This window comes from Thalassophryne amazonica, chromosome 8, assembly GCF_902500255.1.
Source record: "Thalassophryne amazonica chromosome 8, fThaAma1.1, whole genome shotgun sequence".
In the NCBI taxonomy this organism is placed as follows: Eukaryota; Metazoa; Chordata; class Actinopteri; order Batrachoidiformes; family Batrachoididae; genus Thalassophryne; species Thalassophryne amazonica.
This window is the reverse complement of record NC_047110.1, coordinates 92,559,705-92,582,731: the sequence shown is the minus strand read 5'-3', so window position 1 is coordinate 92,582,731 and position 23,027 is coordinate 92,559,705. Positions and strand designations below refer to the sequence as shown.

At 39.8% G+C, this 23,027-nt stretch overlaps 1 protein-coding gene across 1 annotated transcript in view; it reads left to right on the top strand.

The window, feature by feature from the left end:
* Positions 1 to 23,027, top strand: part of LOC117516100 (neural-cadherin-like) — a 540,129-nt gene that overhangs the window by 407,138 nt on the left and 109,964 nt on the right. Inside the window, exons 23-25 of the mRNA XM_034176992.1 lie at positions 9,167 to 9,381; positions 14,831 to 14,958; positions 15,085 to 15,212. Of these exons, the coding sequence (XP_034032883.1) occupies positions 9,167 to 9,381; positions 14,831 to 14,958; positions 15,085 to 15,212 (471 nt within the window). The remainder of the gene's footprint in view (positions 1 to 9,166; positions 9,382 to 14,830; positions 14,959 to 15,084; positions 15,213 to 23,027) is intronic.

Sequence of the window (23,027 nt, the reverse complement as noted above, 5' to 3'; positions counted from 1 at the left end):
GTGCTTTAGTTAAGGCACGTGAAGATTACACTGGGAAACAAATCGTAATCTAGATAACTAGATCAATCTAACTGCGCAGATTAAACAGCTAACAGATACAGAAAAACACCGCTGTGCTCCGGAACAGGAAGTGATACAATACCGCAGTGAGAGCCAACCACCAGTAGAGGCATATCGATTCGATTCCCTTATCAATACCCCTTGTAAATTTTCTGTGTACTAAAAGTAGGCTTAACAGGTTTTTGATGCTAACAACATTTTATTGAGTCTTAAAGTACATAAATATGAAATTGGTCACTGGATCCTTGAGTTCTGGACATAAATAAAATCTGCAGGTTTTTTGTCAAAAGCATTTCCTTTCAAGAATTCATGAGATAAATTTAACTCCATAGCCTCTGAGCTGAGCTCTTGCAGCTGGCTCATCAAGAATGGAGGATGTCTCATTTTGAGGAAAAAAACAGTTTTGGTCAGTTGTAGTTTTTGTCTGTATTACAATGTTTGAAAAGGTGTCATTTGATTTAAAACTGTGATTCACTTTGAAGTTATTAATTCTGACCAGAGCTGCGCGGTCATGCTTTTCGCCTTTTTTACTCACCATCTGTTCCAGCTTTGATTTATTAGGTATTTTATTTTCATCATGTGTTTATGCTCTGTTCTGTTTTGCTTTGTCACTTTGTTTCTTTGTTACATTGTTCAGTTCCATTCTAGTTTTGTTCAGCTGGTTTGTGTTTTCATAATGGATCATTTGTTTATCACTTGTTTATTTTCCCATCTCATTTGTGTTATCGGTTAGGCTCTAGTTGTTATGTGTCGGACGCAGCCCGGAGAACCGACCAGCGTTTGAAGGACCCAGTATAAAATAAGCAGAGCACGGTACAAAGGATAACAGAGTTTAATAAACATAACAGTGATGTGAAAAAATACAAACAAATAAGTGCGCGGTCTGGCGTGGCGGATTTGCGGTGCGCTCCCAGCAGCGCCAACGGTCCGGAGCCAGAACCAATTCGGACCCAAGGACCCCGCCGACACCCCCCAGGTGGCCGCGACAAACCGAGTCTGTGAAAGAAGGAATCATTATGTGAGTCCACACTCAACACACAGAGAGAACGCTCAAAAGGTGCACAAACAGCAAACACTTCCTGGCTTAATTACTAATCAGCTTCCCACCCTGCAGGCATGGAACATCCAGTTCACAAAACTCCACAGCAGTGGAAGCTGATTACATGACCAACATACAGCTCAATATAATAAGGTGTGAGGGACACCACATTTACTGACTGTATAAATGTTAGTCACAAAATCTAACGTACCTCAGGAAGTGTGCTGACGAGCGTGAGACCTCACCCCCTCCTCTTTCACAGACCATGCATCAAACCTGGACGTTCTCTGCATCCACTGATGATGAGATGGCTCTTGAGACGACGATCTCACCCGTCTGGTCACAAGGTCGAGTCTCTGGCAAATACACACTGTGTACTCCAGTCTTAAATGCCACCATGTTCCAATCCATTGTAGATGCACCACAGCTGTGAGTCCTGACGAGCCGCAGGTGATCAGCCTCAGGTGATCAGGGTGAGGTCCTGATAAACTCAGCTACACAGCCACTCAGTCCCAAATGCAAGCCACCTTGAAGGAAAAACAAAAGACAGGACAGAAAACAGAAACAAAAGGCAGCCAGGCCCCCCCAGCCACACAACACTAGTATCGGGTTTTGTTTTCTGTTAATTGTTTAGTCTTTGTTGGTTTCGTCATCTGGTATCTCTTATTGTATTCTTCAGTTCCAGTTTAGTTTTGTCTTTGTGTTTATTTTCCTATTATTTCTCTGATCGGATCTTATGTAGTTTATCTTCTATGTTTAGTATCTGATGGTCTGCTTTTTAGTTCCCATGTTCATGCCTGGTTGTTGTTCATAGTTGTGTTATAGTTTATCTGAGCTTTGTTCTCCGTTTTCCTCAAGCACATCTGATGGTGTTCTCACTCCACATCACTGCACCTGCATTGTGTCTTCGTCTCTCACTGTGACCCTTTCTGCTTTGTGTTTTCTTCCACTCACTCTTGCACCCGTTCACGCATCCTCGAGTCTTCCATCACTCCACCTTGTGTTGTCCTCCCTCACTCTCTAGCATTGTGTGTCATCTTTGTCTTCTAGCCACACCCCTTTTCTAGATGAGTCACGTGCACCTTGTTAACTCCACCTTATTTAATCTGCTCCCAGTCACCACACCCCTGCTCATTTGTCGTCTTGGCACACATTCCAGTTCTCTTTTTCAGTCCTGATTTTTGCCTTGCCGTGTACCGTATTTTTGCTCTGTCTTCCTTGACCGTGCCTCTTGCCTCATCTCAGATGTCTGTGTTTCCTCGTGCCTCTGATCCCTGCTCAACCATGACTGCGTTTTTGCCTGATCCTGATTGTACCTGTTCTCCGCTGATTGACCACTTGTGTTCCGAACCAGAGCCTGGAATAAAGACCATGTTTTCTCTTACACCTAAGCCTAGTCTGGGAGTTTGCATTGCGGGTCCAGCTGCTATAGTTGTCGGGCAGCCACCCGTCCTGACATGCACAGCGTTTGGAGCTGTGCAGTTAGTCCAATAAAACAGAAAATATCATTATTATTATTTCCTTTACCTGATGGACAACTTGAGTTTACAAATTGGTGAAACAAGTCCAGCTCACGTCAGAAAACCACCGTGTAAAACTCTGGTGTGGAATGGAGGACGATTCTCGTTTCTTGCCCACAAGACAAGAGTCCCAGTTAGTAACTTTAATCTGCACAATGGTGTCTCAAGATTAACATATTTAAATGGCTTTGAGGGGAGTTAATGAAATTGCGGATCTGCCGCTTCTGAAAAGCAGAGAACCAACTGCTGCAGCGGGTCTGCAATCATCATAGAGAAATGATCATTTTTCTGATACACGCCCTCAAAAACAGTGCCCTCTCAGGTGTAATGTTAACTGAAAGACCGATAAGGGAATCGTTAAGCAAAAAGGCTATTGATGTCGGTGTATGGAACCATTTCTTATCGATTCTCAACAGGAACCAGTTTTCGATACCTAACCCTAGTCAGGAGTGAATATTGAGTCAAAACAGAGATAAAGGCCTTAGCCGATCTGGCAGCATTCCCTAGTTTTATGCATTTCTGACTGAACCAATGAACTGTCTGAAAAATGTTTCACACACATTACCGTTTAGAATTATGAATCCACCTGTTTCCCAGGTAACAGTCGAGCTAAATGCCAGTTTAGAATGTAGCTCAGAAAAAGGGAAAATCTTCCAAATTTGTGTGATTCCCTAATGTGACCCCATCTTTAATTAAATACTGAAAGCTCTTTTGGAAAAGTGAGGAAAAATGAGAAGATATACAGTAGCTTTTCTCTTCTTCTTCTTTTGGCTCTTACTTGTGTGTGCTGATTTGTTCAAACAGAATATTAATAGTTTGTTATACCAAGGTATTTTAGAATGCTACCAAGTAATACAAGTAAAAAAGATTAGGGTTGTGTCATCAAAAAAATAAATAAAATCTCATTAAAATAAGCCAGTTATACAGCTTCATGGTGGAGTAGAAAAGAAAATTTCCATGTAAGAAAATATCAGATCTTGGCTCACGTCTCCTATGTGCCTTCTGGCAAACTAACTGAAATTGCGTATGATCTTGTTAAGAAAATACTTCTCTATACCACTCCACCCTGCAGTGTATAACTGATGATGCAAGGAGCAAATCCTTTAATATGCACAGTTTGTGTGATTTTATTTTTCCCCAAGAGTAGCCATTTGTGTGTTGGTGGCTTCCCTCACTAGTCTCATTCTTGCACGAAAGAAGTTCAACACATATTCAGTGACTTGGAAATGATCATTTGTCCATCCCCTGACTTTTCTAAAGAAAACTGGCTGTAAAAGTGATGATTTGTTAATAAAAATACATATGTTTAGTTTGTCCAATTACTTAAGGAAGCTGAAAATGGCAGGTCTGTGAATAAAAGTGGCATCATTCTGCACTGCCATTAGGCTCTCTCATACTGAGTTAGTGCCACAACCTTGTCCATGTAATTTGAGAGAGATCTTACATTTCACATGATGGCGGACACGGAGGCAGGTCTGTAAGGCCTCCTCCATGCACTCCCCCATCTTCTCCTTCTCAGCTTGAAGGGAGTCCCAGGTTTCCCATGTGGTAGGACCACAGTGCGATAACACTAGCAGCTGAATCTAAAGGAACCTTGATCTCACACAGGATCTCGCGACACAGACATAACCAGAGTAAAAAACAGAAAAAGGTCCATATCCAGCATGGTGTATTTGGTGGCCAAAGTCCACAGATACAGTTGTATGTAAAAGTTTGGGCACCCCTAATGATTTCCATGATTTTCCTTTATAAATCATTGGTTGTTTGGATCAGCAATTTCAGTTAAATATATCGTATAGCAGACAAACACACTAATATTTGCGAAGTGAAATGAAGTTTATAGGATTTACAGAAAGTGTGCAATAATTCTTTAAATAAAATTAGGCAGGTGCATAAATTTGGGCACCCCAAGAGAAAAATACATCAATATTTAGTAGATTCTCCTTTTGCAGAAATAACAGCCTCTAAATGCTTCCTATAGCTTCCAGTGAGAGTCTGGATTCTGGTTGAAGGTATTTTGGACCATTCTTCTTTACAAAACATCTCAGATTTGTTGGTTTCTGAGCATGGACAGCCCGCTTAATAATAATAGGTCTGGGGACTGAGATGGCCATTCCACAACGTTGTACTTGCTCCTCTACTTGAAAGTCTTAGTAGATTTTGAGCAGTGTTTAGGGTTGTTGTTTTGTTGAAAGATCCAGCAACTTCAACTTTGTCATGAACATGATTCATGAACATTGTTCTCAAGAATCTGCTGACATTGACTGGAATCCGTGTGACCCTCAACTTTAACAAGGTTCCCAGTACCTGCACTGGCCACACAGCCCCACAGCATGATGGAACCACCTCCAATTTTTATTGTATTTAGCAAGTGTTTTTTCTTGAAATGCTGTGTCCTTTTTTTTTTTTGCCATGCATACTGCCCCTTGTTATGTCCAAATAATAGTTTCATCAGTCCACAGCACCTTATGCCAAAATGAAGCTGGCTTGTCCAAATGTGCTTTAGCATACCTCAAGCGACTCTGTTTGTGGCGTGTATGCAGAAAAGGCTTCCTCTGCATTACAGCATCATACAGCATCTCTTTGTGCAAAGTGTGCTGTATAGTTGAACGTTGCACAGAGACACTATCTGCAGCAAGATCATGTTGTAGGTCTTTGGAGCAGGTCTGTGGGTTGACTATGACTATTCTCACCATCCTTCATTCAGCTTATGAGATTTTTCATGGCCTGCCACTTTGGGCCTTAACTAGTAGTGTAGTTTAGTTTATTTAAGGGACAATGTACAGCCTCATTAAGCTCAATGAGACAGAGATGAGTTGCACCAGATTATAGCTAACTAGCTAGTTTCCATCCGCAATCCCTGGGAACATCAAATAAATTAACAATGAAATTGCACAATATTCTAAAATTCCTCTCCCACAATAAATCACTTTCACAAGTAAACAAAGTCAGACCATATCACAGTCAGTCACAATCAGATCATATCACATACATTCATCTACCCCAGAACAATTCACCATTCTCTACACAATACTAATCAAGGTACTGTGCCTGCAGTCTTCTGTTTCCTCACTATGTTCCTCACAGTGGAAACTGACAGCTGAAATCTCTGAGATAGCTTTTTGTATCCTTTCCCTAAACCACAATGTTGAACAGTCTTTGTTTTCAGGTCATTTGAGAGTTGTTTAGAGGCTCCTATGTTGCCACTCATTAGAAGAGATGCAAAGAGGGGAAACATTTGCAAATGACCACCTTAAATACCCTTTCTCATGATTGGATTCACCTGTATAAGGAGGTCAAGGGTCAATAAGCTTACCAAACCAATTTTGTGTTCCAGTAATTAGTGCTAAATGTAGTCAAATCAATATAATGACAAGGGTGCCCACATTTATGCACCTGCCTAATTTTGTTTAAATAATTATTGCACTTTCTGTACTAGAATACTAGAAACTTCATTCCACTTCTCAAATATCAGTGTGTTCGTCTGCTATATGATACATTTAACTGAAGATTCTGATGCAGACAACCAATGATTTATAAAGGAAAATCATGAAAATTATCAGGGGTGCCCAAACATTTGTATACAACTGTATTAGGAAACGAAATATGAGGAAAAAGTAAGATAAAACAGATTAAATAAACAACTGCACTAACCATACAAGAAGCTGCAGTGACATGATGCCACTAGGGTGGTGCCATCTTCAAACAAGTGTCTGTATGCAGGGAAAGTGTTGAATTTGTAGAGACATTCTCTTATCTCAGCAGTGACATTCTCGTCTCTGGGTTTAAGATCAAGTGACACCTGTGAGGAGTGCGTGAAGTCATGAGGTCGCTGAACAGATGTGTTTTGTGATACTGATATCTTTTCAGGAGAAAGAAAATCTTTTGGGTCCTGGCGCTTTGTGTCGTACCGTGTGGTTTTTACAGTGGATGCTAACCAGTGGCCTAAGGTGACAAATGGATGTCTGTGGTACTGAGTCTCTTCCGAGGATACTTGGGTACCACTGGGATGATTTTGTGTCACACAAGTGGCTACTTGGGGAGACTCAGATGAGTATAATTTACACTGTGAGGGAATGTGAGCAACAATATTTTGTCCATGTGGCACATTTTTGTGTGCATGGCCTAGCACAGGCCCAGGTGGGTTGGGGAGGGGGGGGTGATGCCAGTATTAGGGAGTAAAATTATGCAATACAGGTATATTTGCCAGTACATACATCAAAAATAGTAACTTACCCTTCCTCCTTCTCACACTACCATAAAGTACAAATTGGCCATCCCTGCACTGATCTGTACTCAATCACCTGTTTTTACACAGTCCCATTACATTATATTTATTTAACACTGAATATAGTTTTGACCCTTCAACCTCTTACAGGTTTCTTTTCATATTCTTTATGCACCAATAACACCAGATCAAATTCCTTGTATGTGCGAACTTACTTGGCAATAAAATCGATTCTGATTCGTAACATCTCATTATCAAACCATTACTGGAAATAAAAAATGTAATTAAGGCTTGATGTTTTACAGTGTAAACATGAATCAATATAACCAACAAACGTACATCACACTGTCTTTCTCAACTGTAGACTGGCAGTTGTCATGTCACACCACTCAGCATTTGCATAAAAGTCTTCTCATCTATTTTAGCCATGCCTAGCTGGCATAACAGAGACCATTTGTTTGTTGTCACTGTACAACACTAGTTCTCACTGAAAATGAATAGCAGTTTGTCACTTTCTCTCATGTCGCTGATGTGACCAAGAGCTGATGGGGGTCCAAGCCATGCTTGGCAGTACTGATGGTTTTAGAGTGTCCAGAATCCTTTGTGCACTGGGGAGGGAGGCTTGATAATGGCTCAGCTTAATGCTAACTTTAACATTGACAATGCCATAGCAATGTTAACGTGTTAGCATCGGTCCCGTTTTTAAGTTATAAAATACATCTATCAAATGTTTCAGAAGACCATAACAGGTTGGTTTAACATAAAAAGGTAAATATTACTCACATACATATGCTCTAGGGTTTTAGCGGAGAAAAAGTAAGATGAAGTGAAATAAAACAAAGAACCAACGAAGCAGCAGATCGAAGCACTGCTTCATTGGCTCAAGGTTCAAAGCAAATCCTCGCTGCAGAAACGGTTGATTATACAGACCCGTTGCAGGGTCTGTAATCAATGTAGAGAAATGATCATTTTCCTGACAAACACCCCCAAAAACAATGGCCACTCTGAAGGAGTGATGATAAGGGAATCGTTCAGCAAAAAGGCTATTGATGTCGATGGATTGAATCATTTCTTAAGGATACCCGAAAAGAACCGGTTCATGACACGCAACCCTAGTAGCAACACGCTTTTTTAAAAAATAAAACTCACATTAAAGACTTACGATTATCTTAGTTAAACACCTAAATACATATTTTGGTTGAGCTCACCTCCATAACCAGGCAATGTTGCAAAAAGTTGCTTGTCTATTCCACTGACAACGAAATCTCTGCCTCCCCAACGAGAATGTGATTACGAGAGAGATTTGACACCATAAAGGCATCAATTGTAAACAATGTCGTCGGAGCACCCTCTGTTGGACAAACTAAGTAATGGCACCATGTACAACAGCCAAAGTCTTTTGCACAAGACGTGTTCCTGACCGGGCACCCGGCACACCAGGATGCTGTCTGAGACAATGCAGTGAGCCTTTGGTAACGGCAGTTTTGTCATTCTCTCTATTTTAAGCTTGTTTGCAATCAAGATGACTTTGAAGCTGTTATTTTAAAGTAAAAATATTATCTGGTGTTGCTTTAAAGCTAAAAGTCTAGACTACAAATATATCATGATTGTTTCATTTCAACTCCATTGTGGTGATGTACTACAGAGATGAAATTACAAAAATTGTATCCAACTGTCCAACTTCTTACAGACTTGAGTGTATGTGCTCATTAATATTTCCTCCTACTATCTTGCACATAAATGCAATATTCCAGTTAGTATTCCTCCAAGCACAGTGATCCCTAACACACAGCATCTAATCAAAGTAGATAAGTACAAGAAGTAGAAAATGAGAGCCCCATCCCCTGAGAAGGAGGGAGGTGTTGTTGGTGGGGATAAGTGAGAAGAAGTCTAGAAAATCAGCAGCAGTGTGGCGCCTGTGAGAAATAGAATTAATTATCTTCTAACAAAGGAGATGTGATGTGCCGAGCAGAAACTGTCTCCAGAGGGCTCAGCCCCGGCAGCTGTGAGAGATAAAGACTGGACCAGAGTAACGTTGTGTTCATAGCTAACTGATTTAATGTAGAATGGAATACTCAGCTAATTTGCACAATTGATTGATAAAAGCTTTTTTTTTTTTTTGTATCCTGACATTCAGTGTGTTGGAGCAAAGTCAAAGCCACCGGCATTGCTGTGAATCAACAGGGCTGTCATGTCCATTGGAGAAAATTCGGCCCATGCAGATCCGCAGATTAGCCGAGCGAATATTTGTGAAAGGTTTCTTACTTTATATTTTGGTACAATTCCCTCATGTCTATTCTTTTCTCTGTTGTGTTGCAGGTGCCGCTGCCTCCCCCAGCATGATGGTCCAGACTGTCAGCAGACAAGACTTAGTTTCCTTGGCAATGGTTATGCTTGGCTTCCTCCTATAAGGCCATGCTTTGATAGTCATCTTTCTCTGGAGTTTATGACAGAGGAAGATGATGGGCTGTTATTGTATGCTGGACCGCTGGTCGCTCCACTGCCTGGGGACGCTGAAGAGTACATGGCCATTGGTAAAGAATAAATATGTGTGCTATGAAGCTGGCATGCTGTTGATGCACAAAATCTGGGAACTTATTTTTCTGGGCATAATTCCTGGGTGGTAGCTAATTAAATATGTATGTATGGTAGCCAAGACAGACCACAATGCATCCAAATTAAAACAACACTAGCAAATGCAGAATTCACAAATATGAAAAGCAACCGCATCACTTCAGCTCCAGGTAACTACATAAAAAAGTCACGCAAATGATTACAAATGCTTGCAAAGCTAGATCACAGTTATAGCCTAGAGGACAAGGAGCTATTTACTTTGATAACATTTGCTGCAAATTTATACAACGTACCCACAAACGGAGTCATCACAACACACTGGAAGTACTAAGAACACAAAAAGAGGCATCGAGACATTTTGAGCCTGACCCAGAAAAAGTAGGGTGTGGTTCTCCATCTTTTGCATTCTGAGACACCAAAATTTCTCAAGAATGTGCAGTTTTCACTCACAGGGTGCAGTGTAGAGAAATGTTGGTTTCTCAGAATGAAAAAGATGGACAACCGAGCCCTACTTTCTCTGGGTCAAGCTCAAAACTTCTCACTCGCTCTTTGTATTACATAACTCATGACAATGCAAGGCAAGGGAGAATGAATCCCCATCACCAAAGAAACAAAACATAAAGGGAAACGATATCGTTACCAGCAACGGAACAATGCATTCTACAACTTCACCACTAAATGACACGAACTCCTGCACAAGTAAAGAGATGAATGATAACGTAGTATTTTTATTTTATAAACATGCTGAAGGGCAGAATTACTGAACAGATCCAGGGCAGCCAAAAGAGGGCGCCAGAGGTACCTGGTTCATTGCCCCTGACACATTTCTACACCCTTCCATGTTTTGACCTGATGCCTTGTTTTTTTTTTTTGTTTTTTTTTTGGCTTTAAAGTAAGGCTGTAACAAAGATTTACAACAAAAAAAACTATGGCTTTACTTCACAAAATTTAGCCCTCAAAATATAGGCAATAGTGTTTCAGAGAGTTAGAAATTTAAAAATTTTCCGGAGGCAAATGGTTCGGTCTCCCCTACAAATACTCGTGTCTGCAGCGCATGCTGGTGGAAAAGACTGACTGAAAATTCAGTCCACACCAGAGAACCATCGGACGCGGTCCCACAGAAAAGGCACATGAATGAATGAATGAATTTAATTTATTCGGCATACACAGGTCCAGAACAACAACAAAAAAAACTTACAATGAACAAAAGAAAGAAAATAATCCAACAGTGCACCCATACCCCCGAAAGGGTGTATGCAGAAGCAAAAGCTTGTAAATGCCTACCCCTTTAACTAACATTAAAAATTATACATATGCATCTAAAATTATACATATACCCATCATAACTACTACAAAGTATACATTGATCCATGAACAAAAAAAAAAAAAAAAGCAAACAGCAGTGCACCAAAAAACTAAACAAAATCAATAAACCTAATTTAACATGCTGCCAGTGTGCTTTTAAATAAAGGTTTGTAATACAGAAATGCCTAACTTCTAAAAAGTATTTTCATTTATGCATTCAGTACTCTGCTGTAATGAATGCCTGGATCATCAGTGTGGTGTGGCATGGAGGCGATCAGCCTGTGGCACCGCTGAGGTCTTCTGGAAGTCCAGTTTGCTTTGATAGCAGCCTTCAGGTCTTCTGGATTGTTGGATCTGTGCCTCTAATCTTCCTCTTGACAATAATACCCCATAGAGAATCTATGAAGGATTGTTTATGGGGACAATCAAGTACAGTAACACTGTGGTCAGCAAACTATTTACTAATACTTTTGGCCCTGTGAACAGGTCCCAAGCCCTGCTGATTAACAAAATCAACATCTCCGTAAGGCTTGTCAGAAGATGGAAGCATGAAGTGCTTTAAAGCCTCCTGGTAGGCGGCTGAGTTGACATTGGGCCTGATAAAACATAGTGGACCAACACCAGCAAATGACATGGTGCCAAATCATCACTGACTGTGGAAACTCAAATTATTACATTTATATAGCGCCAAATCACAACAAAGCTACCTCAAGGCATTTCACACAAGTAAGGTCTAGCTTAACCAACTACTAGAGCAAACACACAAGCTGAAGAAACAGGAAAAAACTAGAATACTATCAAAAACAAAGTGCATTATTGAACCTTAATATCTGACCTCATAGAGACAGGAAGCCAGTGAAGAGATGCCAAAAATGGTGTAATGTGGTGTAAACTCCACACTGAACTTCAAGCAGGTTGGATTCTGTGCCTCTCCAGGGTTCTCACCAGGATTTCTTCACACCATATGGGAGAACTTAGCGTGGCGTAGCTGGGCAGCAAGTGCTGCAAGAGCGAGTATTGTAGGAGGGTCCGGGGGCATTCACAAATACACAAATACAGTGACTGCCCGACTTGTTGAACCCCAGGTGGAAATGAACATACTGTAAATGGATATTAGTGCAAGATATCGAAATTGACTGTGAAGAGTAGAATGATGATGAATATTTTTATACTGTGAAGTACCACTGGAACATTTCACTCCCCAACTCAGAGTCTGCAATCTCAGTAAAATATCATCAAAGCCAGACTAAATCAATATTTTCTGATTCTAATGCTGTAACTGCCAAATACTCAACACCCCTCCCTCCCACCACCACTGCCCATTGTTGTGCTCACTTTCATGCACACGCACGCACACACACACACACATTCCTTCCACAGTTGCTTTTCTCATGATTTCACATTTTACACTGTGGCTGTTATTAATTGATTTTTATACATTTGTGTCAGCAACAATCTTACAGCTTTTTCATCATGATCTTTGGAGTGTAAATCGGATTTCTTTGTATAATCTCGCTGTGTTAACATTGCCAGCTTTAGTTTCTGTTTACGTGGTACAGGTTTGTTTGGAAGCAAGTCACATTCTTTGCCTCTTGGGTATTTTTTTATTATTTAACTGCTTATATATATATATATATATATATATATATATATATATATATATATATATATATATATATATATATATATAGTATCTCACACTTTTCCTGCAGTGCATTTCATCACACTTTTTCTTAAACTTGCTTCTACATGTTTGTCTCTGCAGTTCTGGATTTGAAAAAAGTTCATGGTGTTCAGAGTTCGGCAAAATTAAATTATGGTTTGATATGAATAAGCTATCACTGAATTTGAACAAAACTAAATTCATGGTAGTAGACTTAAAGGATATGTCGCACCAAAATCATAACAATTTAGATTTAGGCTGTTAGTGACCATCCGATGATCCACGGGGAGTACTTTGTGCACTTCCATGACCGGTTTCAAAGTATACGGCATTTGCAGCAAACAGCTACGGAGACGTCTGAAAACAAAGTACTTGGGTATTTCCGACAAGTGACATCCCTACTAGAAGCGTCCCAGCGTGCACTTCAATCGAATGTAGCAACATTAAGAACTGAGGCACAGATTAATTCCAAAGTTGACACAAGTGTGATGTTGTGTTATCATGACTCATTTTTAAGTGATAACTGTTAATTTTGATGCAGTCACAGTAAAAGCTGCAGCTCCAAGAAGATTGATGTGCACCTGCAGCTATGGGTCATAAACGCAGCCTGTCAATAACCATCTCTGCTGCAGGATCACTTTTGTGCATGATTAATTATGAGTGTTGTTATCAATAAAATCTAAAAAAATAAATAAATGAATAAAAAATACATCTGCTGCCGGGGAAAACGAGCATCTGCGCACACACACACACACACACACAGAGCGAGCTTCGCAGCACACATACACACATTCCAGCTCCAAATTCACTCTCTTAAAGTAAAAAAAATAGAAATCTAGCCACAAAACGCAAAACTGGTAAGATCCTGAACATGCCAGACCCACCGTCATGTAATGGATTAATTTCCAAATGTAAACTCCACTCCATCAAAGAAGCGCGTACACGAGATCTGTCTGTGTCCAGGCAGTCTGTTAAAAACAGTGTCTGATGTTCCAACGTCCAAGTCCACAGCTTCAGTAAACTACCATCCACACAAACAGTGTGTCACCACACTTTTGGCTCAAAAATCCAACACTCTGAAAAAGTTAAGAGTGAAGGGGTGAAGCGTGTCGTCTCCTCTCTGTAAATCCAAACCATCACTTTCGAACACCAGCTCAGAAGCTTCATTTTTGGACGGAGCAGGTTTGTTTTCCTCTGTGTGTCAGTTGTTGGGATGTTTCTGTTTTTCTAATAAGCACGTCACACACTGAAAAATGCAGAGAATTGCCAAGTGAAACATGTTCCAGAAATGCACATGCTAACACTACTTTTATGTTGTCTTACTAACTGGGACATTAAAAAACATGAGACATGTCCTTTAGAAATCAGGCACACATAAAGGATACAGGATGTAAACATAGAATATATGAAACAAAATTCCGTGGAGTGATGGTAGGTGACAAAATTTGTATGGAAACCACACATTAAACACTTCCATGCTAAATTATCTTGAAGTATTGTAGTTATGGCAAAAGCAAAGCATTTCCTGCATAAAAAATTCACTACATATTCTGTATTGTTCATTGATTTGACCTTATCTAACCTACTCTTCAGATGTCTGGGGTAACATATATATATGTGTGTGTGTGTGTGTGTATGTATGTATATTCTCTACATTCACTTTTTATACTGCAAAAAAGAGCCATTCGAATTGTTCAGTCATAATTTACTACCTAGGAATTTACTGACAATGTTTGATAATAGAGACGGGGGGATAGTCTGAAGAGAACACTGAATTTTAAGACCCGAAGCATTCGAACCACAAAAAGATTAACCATATCAAGCAGTGAAGTTTGGAATGGTCTGAAAGGGGAACTAAAACAGTTTCCAAACATCACCCAGTTTAAAAACAAATATAAACAGATCATTATTGATAGGTCCTGGGAGGATGGACTTAAATGTCACTGGTACACTTATTAACACTTTCAACTAATTACCCAGTACAATATGTGTATCTATCTTGGCATATATATATGTAGGTAAGGTATTGTATAAATAAGGATGTATACATGGGGTATGTATATATATATATGTATAGGTGTACATAGGTATGTAGGTATGTGTTTCGGAAGTTCCTTTATTTGCTCTATTATAGTTCATATTTTGTGTTTATAATTAATTCTGAAAGCATATGTTACAGAATGTATTAAATATTATAAATATTTTAATTAATAATCAGGAAATAAAGTATGTTATGTTGATATTGTCTTTTTGAACATTTAAAACTGAAGAAGGGATAGGACTCTAAGGATTGCTGCTTCTTCCTGCTCCTTTGCGAGCATATTTCTTTTGGTTATCAATACTTATTACTTATTGTGTCTGTTCAGGATAAACATAAATAAACAGTATTGAAGGCATTTTAGGTCAGAATCACTTGTGTTAATGAAGACTTGTCTTCTCAGAGCTGATTGATGGGGCACCCAGTCTGAAGATGAATTATGGCTCTGGGACTCTAGTTCTCCAGTTAACCAATAACATTGGTGTAGCTGACAGACGATGGCATCGTCTTGATGTGAGAAGTACCAGTAAAGTAAGTCAAGTGTCACAAGATTGTTAGAAAATGATAAAAAAAAAAAAACAAAGTAGTAGTACAATACATGAATACAGCTGCGCTTACAGCTTTGATGACCTGTCTCCACTCTACCCCAATTTAAAGGAAGTGCGTTTCACTCTCGATCGATGCGCCACTGCAATTGTCATGGAGACCGAAGGCGTGGACTCATGGGCCATGACGGAAGACCGCTCGTCCTGTGAAATCCGAGGAGTCACACCCAACAGGGACAAGTAAGATCAATAATTAAATGAGACCAGCCAGGCCAAATTTGTGCTGTGTGAAAACGTCTGAATTCTAAAGGAGTGTAGGAAACACCTTGATCCAAGAGTAAACAAATAAATATGGCTATGAGGTTTGTTTTTAAGAATCCACATCTTCATTCCAACAATTAGGCTTCAAGAATTCTCTTGAGACCCGGTGTTTCCCTGTGGTTTCGGCATAATAATTGAATGTATTCACTTTTAAAATGTTGTTGTGATGCGATTTAAAAGTAAGAAAAGTAGAGTGAAAAAGCTGAGACCCCCATGTCTCAAACCTGTGAACAAAATGGTCAGACAGAATGAAAAAGTGTCACTAAACACAATCCAGGATTTTTTTTTTTCCTGGAATCATCCAATGTGTACATTTTGTCCTGTAAGTGGGTTTTCGGACTTGGTACCATGTGAAACTGAAAGTTGTTTGAACATAGAGCTCCTGGGACATTGATAGGACAATACACATTTGACAACAGATAGGACTGTGCCATTTGGAAGTAAGAACCGAGAGAGGAGTTTGGGAGCATTGGGAATGTAAGGCCAGGCCCCCAGACACTCAGAAATGTTTTGGATTCCTGTCCAGGGAGAAAATGTTTTTTAAAATAATGTTTTGATGAAAGTCCTGAGACTCACAGGATCATTAAAATGCATATATTTGAAGTTCACATCTTATATCCATGGTGGAATTATATTAGCATACATTGGTATAAATATCAAAAATACTAAGTTGGGACTACAAATATATAGTCCAGGGTTCGATTCTTGGTCAGTCGACCTCTGTTCTTGGAGTAAACACTTCACCCACATTGTTTCAATCCATCCAGCTGTGGCTGAGGAAGTAACCTGTATCAGACTGGTGACCTGTCCAGCAGTGGTATGCAATACTGCAAGATTTGGTATCAATCCAATACCAAGGAAATACTGGGCCAGTATCACCAATACTGTCACTGTAGTTTTTAATAATTAAGGAGGATGCCTCATCAAATTACTAAATCTGAATGAATTTTCATGACCTTTTAAGTATTTTTGTGAATTCTGTTTTTCCTTCAGATTATTAATTAGTTAAAACACAGAGCAGAATTTGTCCAAAGTTTATAGGTAAATATAAAATACTTTATCATAATAAGGTTTTTGTTCAGAACCAATAGGAACCAAAAATGGTTCCCCATATATTGTCGTATCTAGATTTATTTTGTTTTCTTAAATAAAAGAAGCACACAAGTGTACAAAATTATCACTCCACAACAAATATTACAAAACAAGTAGAATTTCAAGAAGAATGTGTGGTCAGGAAATACAATACAAAAATAAAACAAAATTTCTCCCCTTAGTGCATTTATTTTCTGAATCCAGCAGTGCACACAGGAGAGAACCTGAAACTAAAGTATCAATCTCATTACACCAGTATCGATCAATATTGATACCAGCGTTGGCATCGGTATTATGGATATTCGGATCAACCTGCCAAACACTACAGTCCAGGTGGAGTTGTACGCTTTCACCCAAATCTGGCCTTAAGAACTGGCACCAGTGTCTTTCAAAGCCTGGAGGACTTTGTCTACTCATCCTGTAGCCCATGTCTACAAATATACGTACGTGTCATTCTTTTGGTGGTGTACGTTTGCTCATGGTTGCCATAGAATATCCTGTGTAGTAGGTCAGGTTAACTCACCAAAACTATATACTATATAACAAATTTTTATTTTTGTTTTGTTCCTGGGTACACAGTGTGTTTTCCTAACCTGTTATGCCTTAAATAGAAAATAGCTGTTATTCCACAGAAACTTTGCTTCTGTGATCAGGACAATGATATTTTGAAATTTGTCTGTTTTCAAGAATATTCTCGATTCGCCTTCACTACTACTGAGTAGTCTTCTTGAATATTCTTTAACTGCTAGAACTGTCCAGAATTAGCTAGAAATTTCAAGAAACTTTTAGAACTTTCTAGAACGTTAAAAAAAATAAAATCAAAGTTTGTGCCGAATGTAGTCATTTTTCCATAGACTTTAGACATAAGCAGTTGAAATATAACACTTAGAAGCCAGGAACAAAAATTGTGTTACATAGTTATAATCTGATGTAGGAGGGTATGAAATAAGATACCTAAAATCATACCTCAGGGTGTAAACTGGATCAGCTCAGACTAAACAGGCTAGCCCACTTTGATCCATACGTATGGACAAGTGGTTTTGGCACGTTTTACACCGAACAACTTTCCATGGGCTTTGAATCATGGATGTTCTTGCTGAGAGGCAATGCCACTACCACTGTGCCTCTGCACTACTATCCTCTGATACCACAGCATGGTGCAAATGAGAGTCTACAACTGCCAATGAACAGGGTGCCAGTCCATTTCAGGTAACTTCCACATGATGGACTGGGGTGATGCAGATGAAGTGTGTTCTCCAAGGACACTGACAGGTCCGTAAATTACTCCAACTCCAGTCCCACAGAGCCACCTGCTCTGTTGTGTTGCCCATGTGTCCATATAAATGTAATTAATTACATCAGCCAAGGACATAATAAAATCATTGTCACTGATTTATTTGTCTGTTAGCAGGATTAGGCCAAAAACTACTGCACGGCCTTTGACGACATTTTCACCACAGACAGGTATTAGGCCATGGAAGGCTATATTTTGGAGGTGATCCGGATTCTGGATCAAGATTTCACATTATGTAGGCTTTAAAGGATTACATTGAAACTACTTAACAGATTTTCAGCCAAATTTTCACCACACATTGGTGTTAGGCCTGGGAAGACACCATTAATTTTTGGATCCGGATCAGAATTTCACTTTGTAGACTTTTAAGGATTACGTCAAAACTACTGCACGAATTTTGACAATTTTTTTTTTACCACAGATAGATATATTAGGCCATGGAAGACTCCATTAAATTTTGTAGGTGATCTGGATCCGGATTCTGAATCAAGATTTTACGTTATATAAGCTTTGAAGGATTACGTCAAAACTACTTAATGGATTCTCACCAAATTTGCAACACAGATATTATGGCAATGTTGGAGGTGATCAGAATTCTGGCTCAGGATTTGTTGGGAGTGATCCGTATCAATATGCATGGTCTGCAGCAGAAAGATACAACATCACAATGTACAACCAAGTTCAGGAAGGCACTATTTTGTTTCAGTTTATGAATTAAATATCACACTGCAACATCTTGATCAATCAAACCATTCTGGATCAGTATGCAGTTACTGTATTGTGTTGTGGAATCCTGATCCAGGTAAAGTCCGAGTCATGATGTAAATTAAAGGTTTAAAGAGTCTAAGTGCATGTTTGGGAAGGCAGTCAGGGCAGCTAAACAACTGTACTCAACTCCACTTCTCTCTGGAAAAGCCTCAGACAGATCACCAACTACAACCTAAGCACCCTTGCTTAGAAAATCAATTGAACGAGTTTTACTGCAGATTTGACAGACAATGGGACAGTCTAAAGGTGTCCTGACACTTGCACGACTTTAATCCATGCACTTGCACGCACTCTGCCGTGCAGGAGAATAAACTTGTCTCATACTCGTTGTAAACCGTTGTAAACTGTGAGCAGCTTCATGCAAGTGCGCAAAGAAAATTTTGAAATGTTCAAAATCTCCATCACACATTAATTACATGAACATTGTGCAAACAATTAAAAAACACTGCATGTGAGTGTGAGTGATTGCGTCAGCACACTGCATCACAGTGCAGCTCATCTCATCAATTATAATGAGATGTTAAATCTATCATAAACATACTTTTACAGATACTCATAAGAAGGAATAAACATGAAACTGTTTTACCAAGCAAATACAATATGAACATTACAAATAATTACCTTTTAGATGGCTGCAAATATGTTCTCCACCTCATGCAGTGCACGAGAGAGAGAAAAGCGGCAGCTGTAACGGTGCTTTGTGATTCCAGAAGCGATTAGAGGTGTTTTCAATAGCCAACTCTGAGAGAAAATGATGAATCTGCTATGAAATAATTAGTTTATATACACACCATCCAGCAGAACAAAGCACAGCATCCAGCTGGGAACACAGCGGGGGGACTGTCATGATGAAGTGCGTGCAATTGCACAGATCAAAGTCATGCAAGTGTCAGAGCACCTTTACCACCATCCCCAACAACAAACAATAGCTCCAACCCACAGCACCTCCTCCCCCATCACCCCGCTCTCCATCCATGAGAGAGATGTCAACAGGCTCTTCAAAAGGCCAAACCCATGCAAAGCAGTCAGACCTGACTCTGTCTCCCCATCCATGTTGAAGAAATGTGCACACCAACTGTCCTCAGTGTTCAGGCATCTTCAGCACCTCAGTGGAGACATGCCAGGTGCCAGCATGCTTCAAAGCCTCCACCATCATCCCCATCCACAAAAAAAAAACGTCAGGTGATGTAGTGATGAAGACCTTCGAGTGCCTTGTCCTCACACACCTCAAGGCCACCTCTGACCCTCATCTGGATCCCCTGCAGTTCGCCTACAGAGCCAACAGACCGGTAGACGATGCTATCAACATGGTCCTCCACCTCATCCTCCAGCATCTGGACTCCCCAGGAACCTATGCCAGGATTCTGTTTGTGGACTTCAACTCTGCTTTCAGTATGATCATCCTGGCCCTGCTGCAGGACAAGCTCTCTCATCCACCTGCAGGTGGATCACTGACTTCCTATCCAACAGGAGGCAGCATGTGAAGCTGGGGGGAGCACATCTGAAACATGGTCCATCAGTACCGGATCCCCCCCAAGGCTGTGTTCTCCCTGTACAACAGCTACACCTATGGTCACCAGTCTGTAAAGCTCCTGAAGTTTGCAGACTATACAACTGTTATCAGACTCATCTCTGAGGGGGATGAGTCTGCCTATAGATGGGAGATTGATCATCTGATGTCCTGGTGCAAACAGAACAATCTGGAGCTCAATGCTCTCAAGAGAGTGGAAATGGTTGAGTTCAGAAAGAACCCAGTCCCGGCCAGCCCCATCACCCTGTGTGATTACCCAGTCACCATTGTGGAGTCCTTACATTACCTGGGGATCACCATCACCCAGGACCTCAAGTGGGAGCTGAACATCAGCTCTCTCACCAAAGAGCACAACAGAGGATGTACTTTCTGTGGCAGCTAAGTAAGTTCAACCTGCCAAGAACAATGATGGTGAACTTCTACACTGCCATCATCTCCTCCTCCATCACCGTCTGGTACACTGCTGCCACTGCTAAGGACAGGAGCAGACTGCTGCATATCATCCACACAGCAGAGAAGGTGATCGACCGCAATCTGCCATCCCTTCAGGACCTGTACACCTCCTGGGACCTGAGGCAAGCAAGGAAGATAGTGGCTGATCCCTCTCACCCAGGACACAAACCTTTTGACACCCTCCCTTCTCACAGACAGCTGAGATCATCAGGACTAAAACCTCAAGACACAAAAACAACTTCTTTCCTTCTGCAGCAAGACACTCCATTTACCCTGCCTCCCCCCACCACTTCCACAAAGTAGAGACTGATCATGTACTGTACATTTGCATGTCTTGCACAGCCCCATTCCACTGCTGCATATATTTGACAGTGAACATAGTTTTGTCTATTTGACTCCTTCACTTCTAACAGAAGTATTTTTTTCCTTTTTACTTTTGTCATTTATGCACCAATTACATCTTACAGAAGTGTCATTTCCTTTTCTTTTTATTGTTGTTTATGCACCAATGACACCAGATCAAATTCCTTGTATGTGAGAACTTACTTGGCAATAAATTTGATTCTCATTCTGAATCACATATCTTTTTTTTTGTTTGTTTGTTTTTGAGTTCTCAACCATTGGTGGATATCAGAAATGTCTCATATAATATAATTTTCCAAACAAGATTAATGCAATCAAATGTGATTTTCATTGTTCACCTCCTACCTAAACTGCACTTGGCTGTTACTTTGATGATGATGATGATGATTTTCTGGCTTGAAGGAGTGTTTTGTAGATGAAAAAAACAAGTTGTTTCTGTTTCCCCATCAAGCAGCTCTTACAGTGTTTGGATTTTGTTTTTTTCTTTTCTTACAGTGTCTGGGTTTTTTTAATACTGTGCTGGTTTTTGCAAGAACAGGGATAAAGGATGTGGGGGTGGAAGTGAATAAAACACATTTTCCACAGTTGAAAACAGGTTATGTTCAGCTTTCTACATGCTGTTGAAGTCCAGCCCACTTTCAACTGGTCTAATCAAACTCAGTCCCATGCACATTCTCGTTTGACTTGGAAAAAATGTAACACAGAAGCTCCACAGTCTCTAATGCTCATTTTCTGTGTAACTTTGCAAATTACTTTGTGGGAACACCAGCTAATCTGTCTGACTGCATTCTGTACATAATCTGCTTTACTCTGACACAACTAAGATTGTTTTCCTCCATTATGCTGTTGGCCTGTTCCTGCTACCTGTGATCAGTGTTTTGTTCTGTAAATGACTTTATGCTGTTCAACAATATACATGAGGGCTTTAACATGGCATCTATATTATAATAGCCAAGTGGCCTCTGTGTGCATGCATGGGTGTATCTGGCTTTGATCACGGACAAACCAGGAAGTGCTGACATTTGTCACTTGCTATTCTTATGTATTTTGGGTCAAAGATGAACACTGCAAAAACAGAAAGTTAATAGGACAAATATTTTTCGATAAATTGGCAATTTTATCTAGCGAGTAAACAATGGACATTCTGCAGCAATGCACCATGGGAGTTTGGTGTTTTAAATGTTGCAATTGTGGTTGATGGTAGTTTAAGTGTTGTTAGTATTATTGATATATTGTGTTATTGTAATTCAATTGGTTGAGTCAGTTAAGTATCATGTTGCCGTTACCATGAGTGAAAAGTGTAGTGCATTTGATGTCTTCTGCTACATCTCTGTTTGTACATGTGTAAAAATAGAAGCACCGGCTTGTGTCAGAATGTGGAAAAGACAAAAATCTCTCCGTGTGTGTGTGTGTCTGTATAAAACCAGTCATGGACACACTGTGGATAACTGACATTTGCTGTTTGGTATGCTTAATGTATTTTGGGTTAAGGATGAACACTGGGAAAAGGGATCCTTCATCGGACTAATATCTTTGGAGGAACTAATATTAGGAGGAGGAGCTAACAAAATATTAGCTAATGTTGCCAATTACATTCTGGACTAACACACCTTTCCAGCAGGGGGTGGTAAATCATCTTTATATTGGTGTGTGCTTTTATTTAGTAAGTTCAATGTAAGTACTATTAGATAATATCTGTGCTAATTCTTTGTTTTATGTTAGCTATTAAGTATTTGTGTTATTTGTTTGGAAGTTCTGAGAAATATGTTAAGTTTTACTCTATTATCTGTCCAAGTTTCAGATACAGGGAGAGCTCCCCCTGTTGGTGAGAGCCAGTAACATTAGAAATGTGAGACTAAACCACACCTATGTTAACACCCACAAGGTATGAAAAGTGTTGTATGACTCATTTTAGGGGCCTTTCACAAGATGGACACTGTCTGTGAGGGTCTCAGGCCTAGTTTCTAATGTGACCTTGAATAAACTCAAAATGAGGAATACAATGGTTTGGTTTTTGGTAAGGGGCAGAATTTTATATAAAAACAACCAGGTAGAAATAACAGTACATAATATAATTGAAAATACATTAATAAAAAATACATGGATGATACAAGAAAGTGAAAATGCTTTGTTTCCATTGTGATCCATTTTAAAGTCAAATGACAAACTAGAAGTAATATAATAGTACTGATGATATTAATAATATTTATTACCACCCTTAAAGTGTCACCTA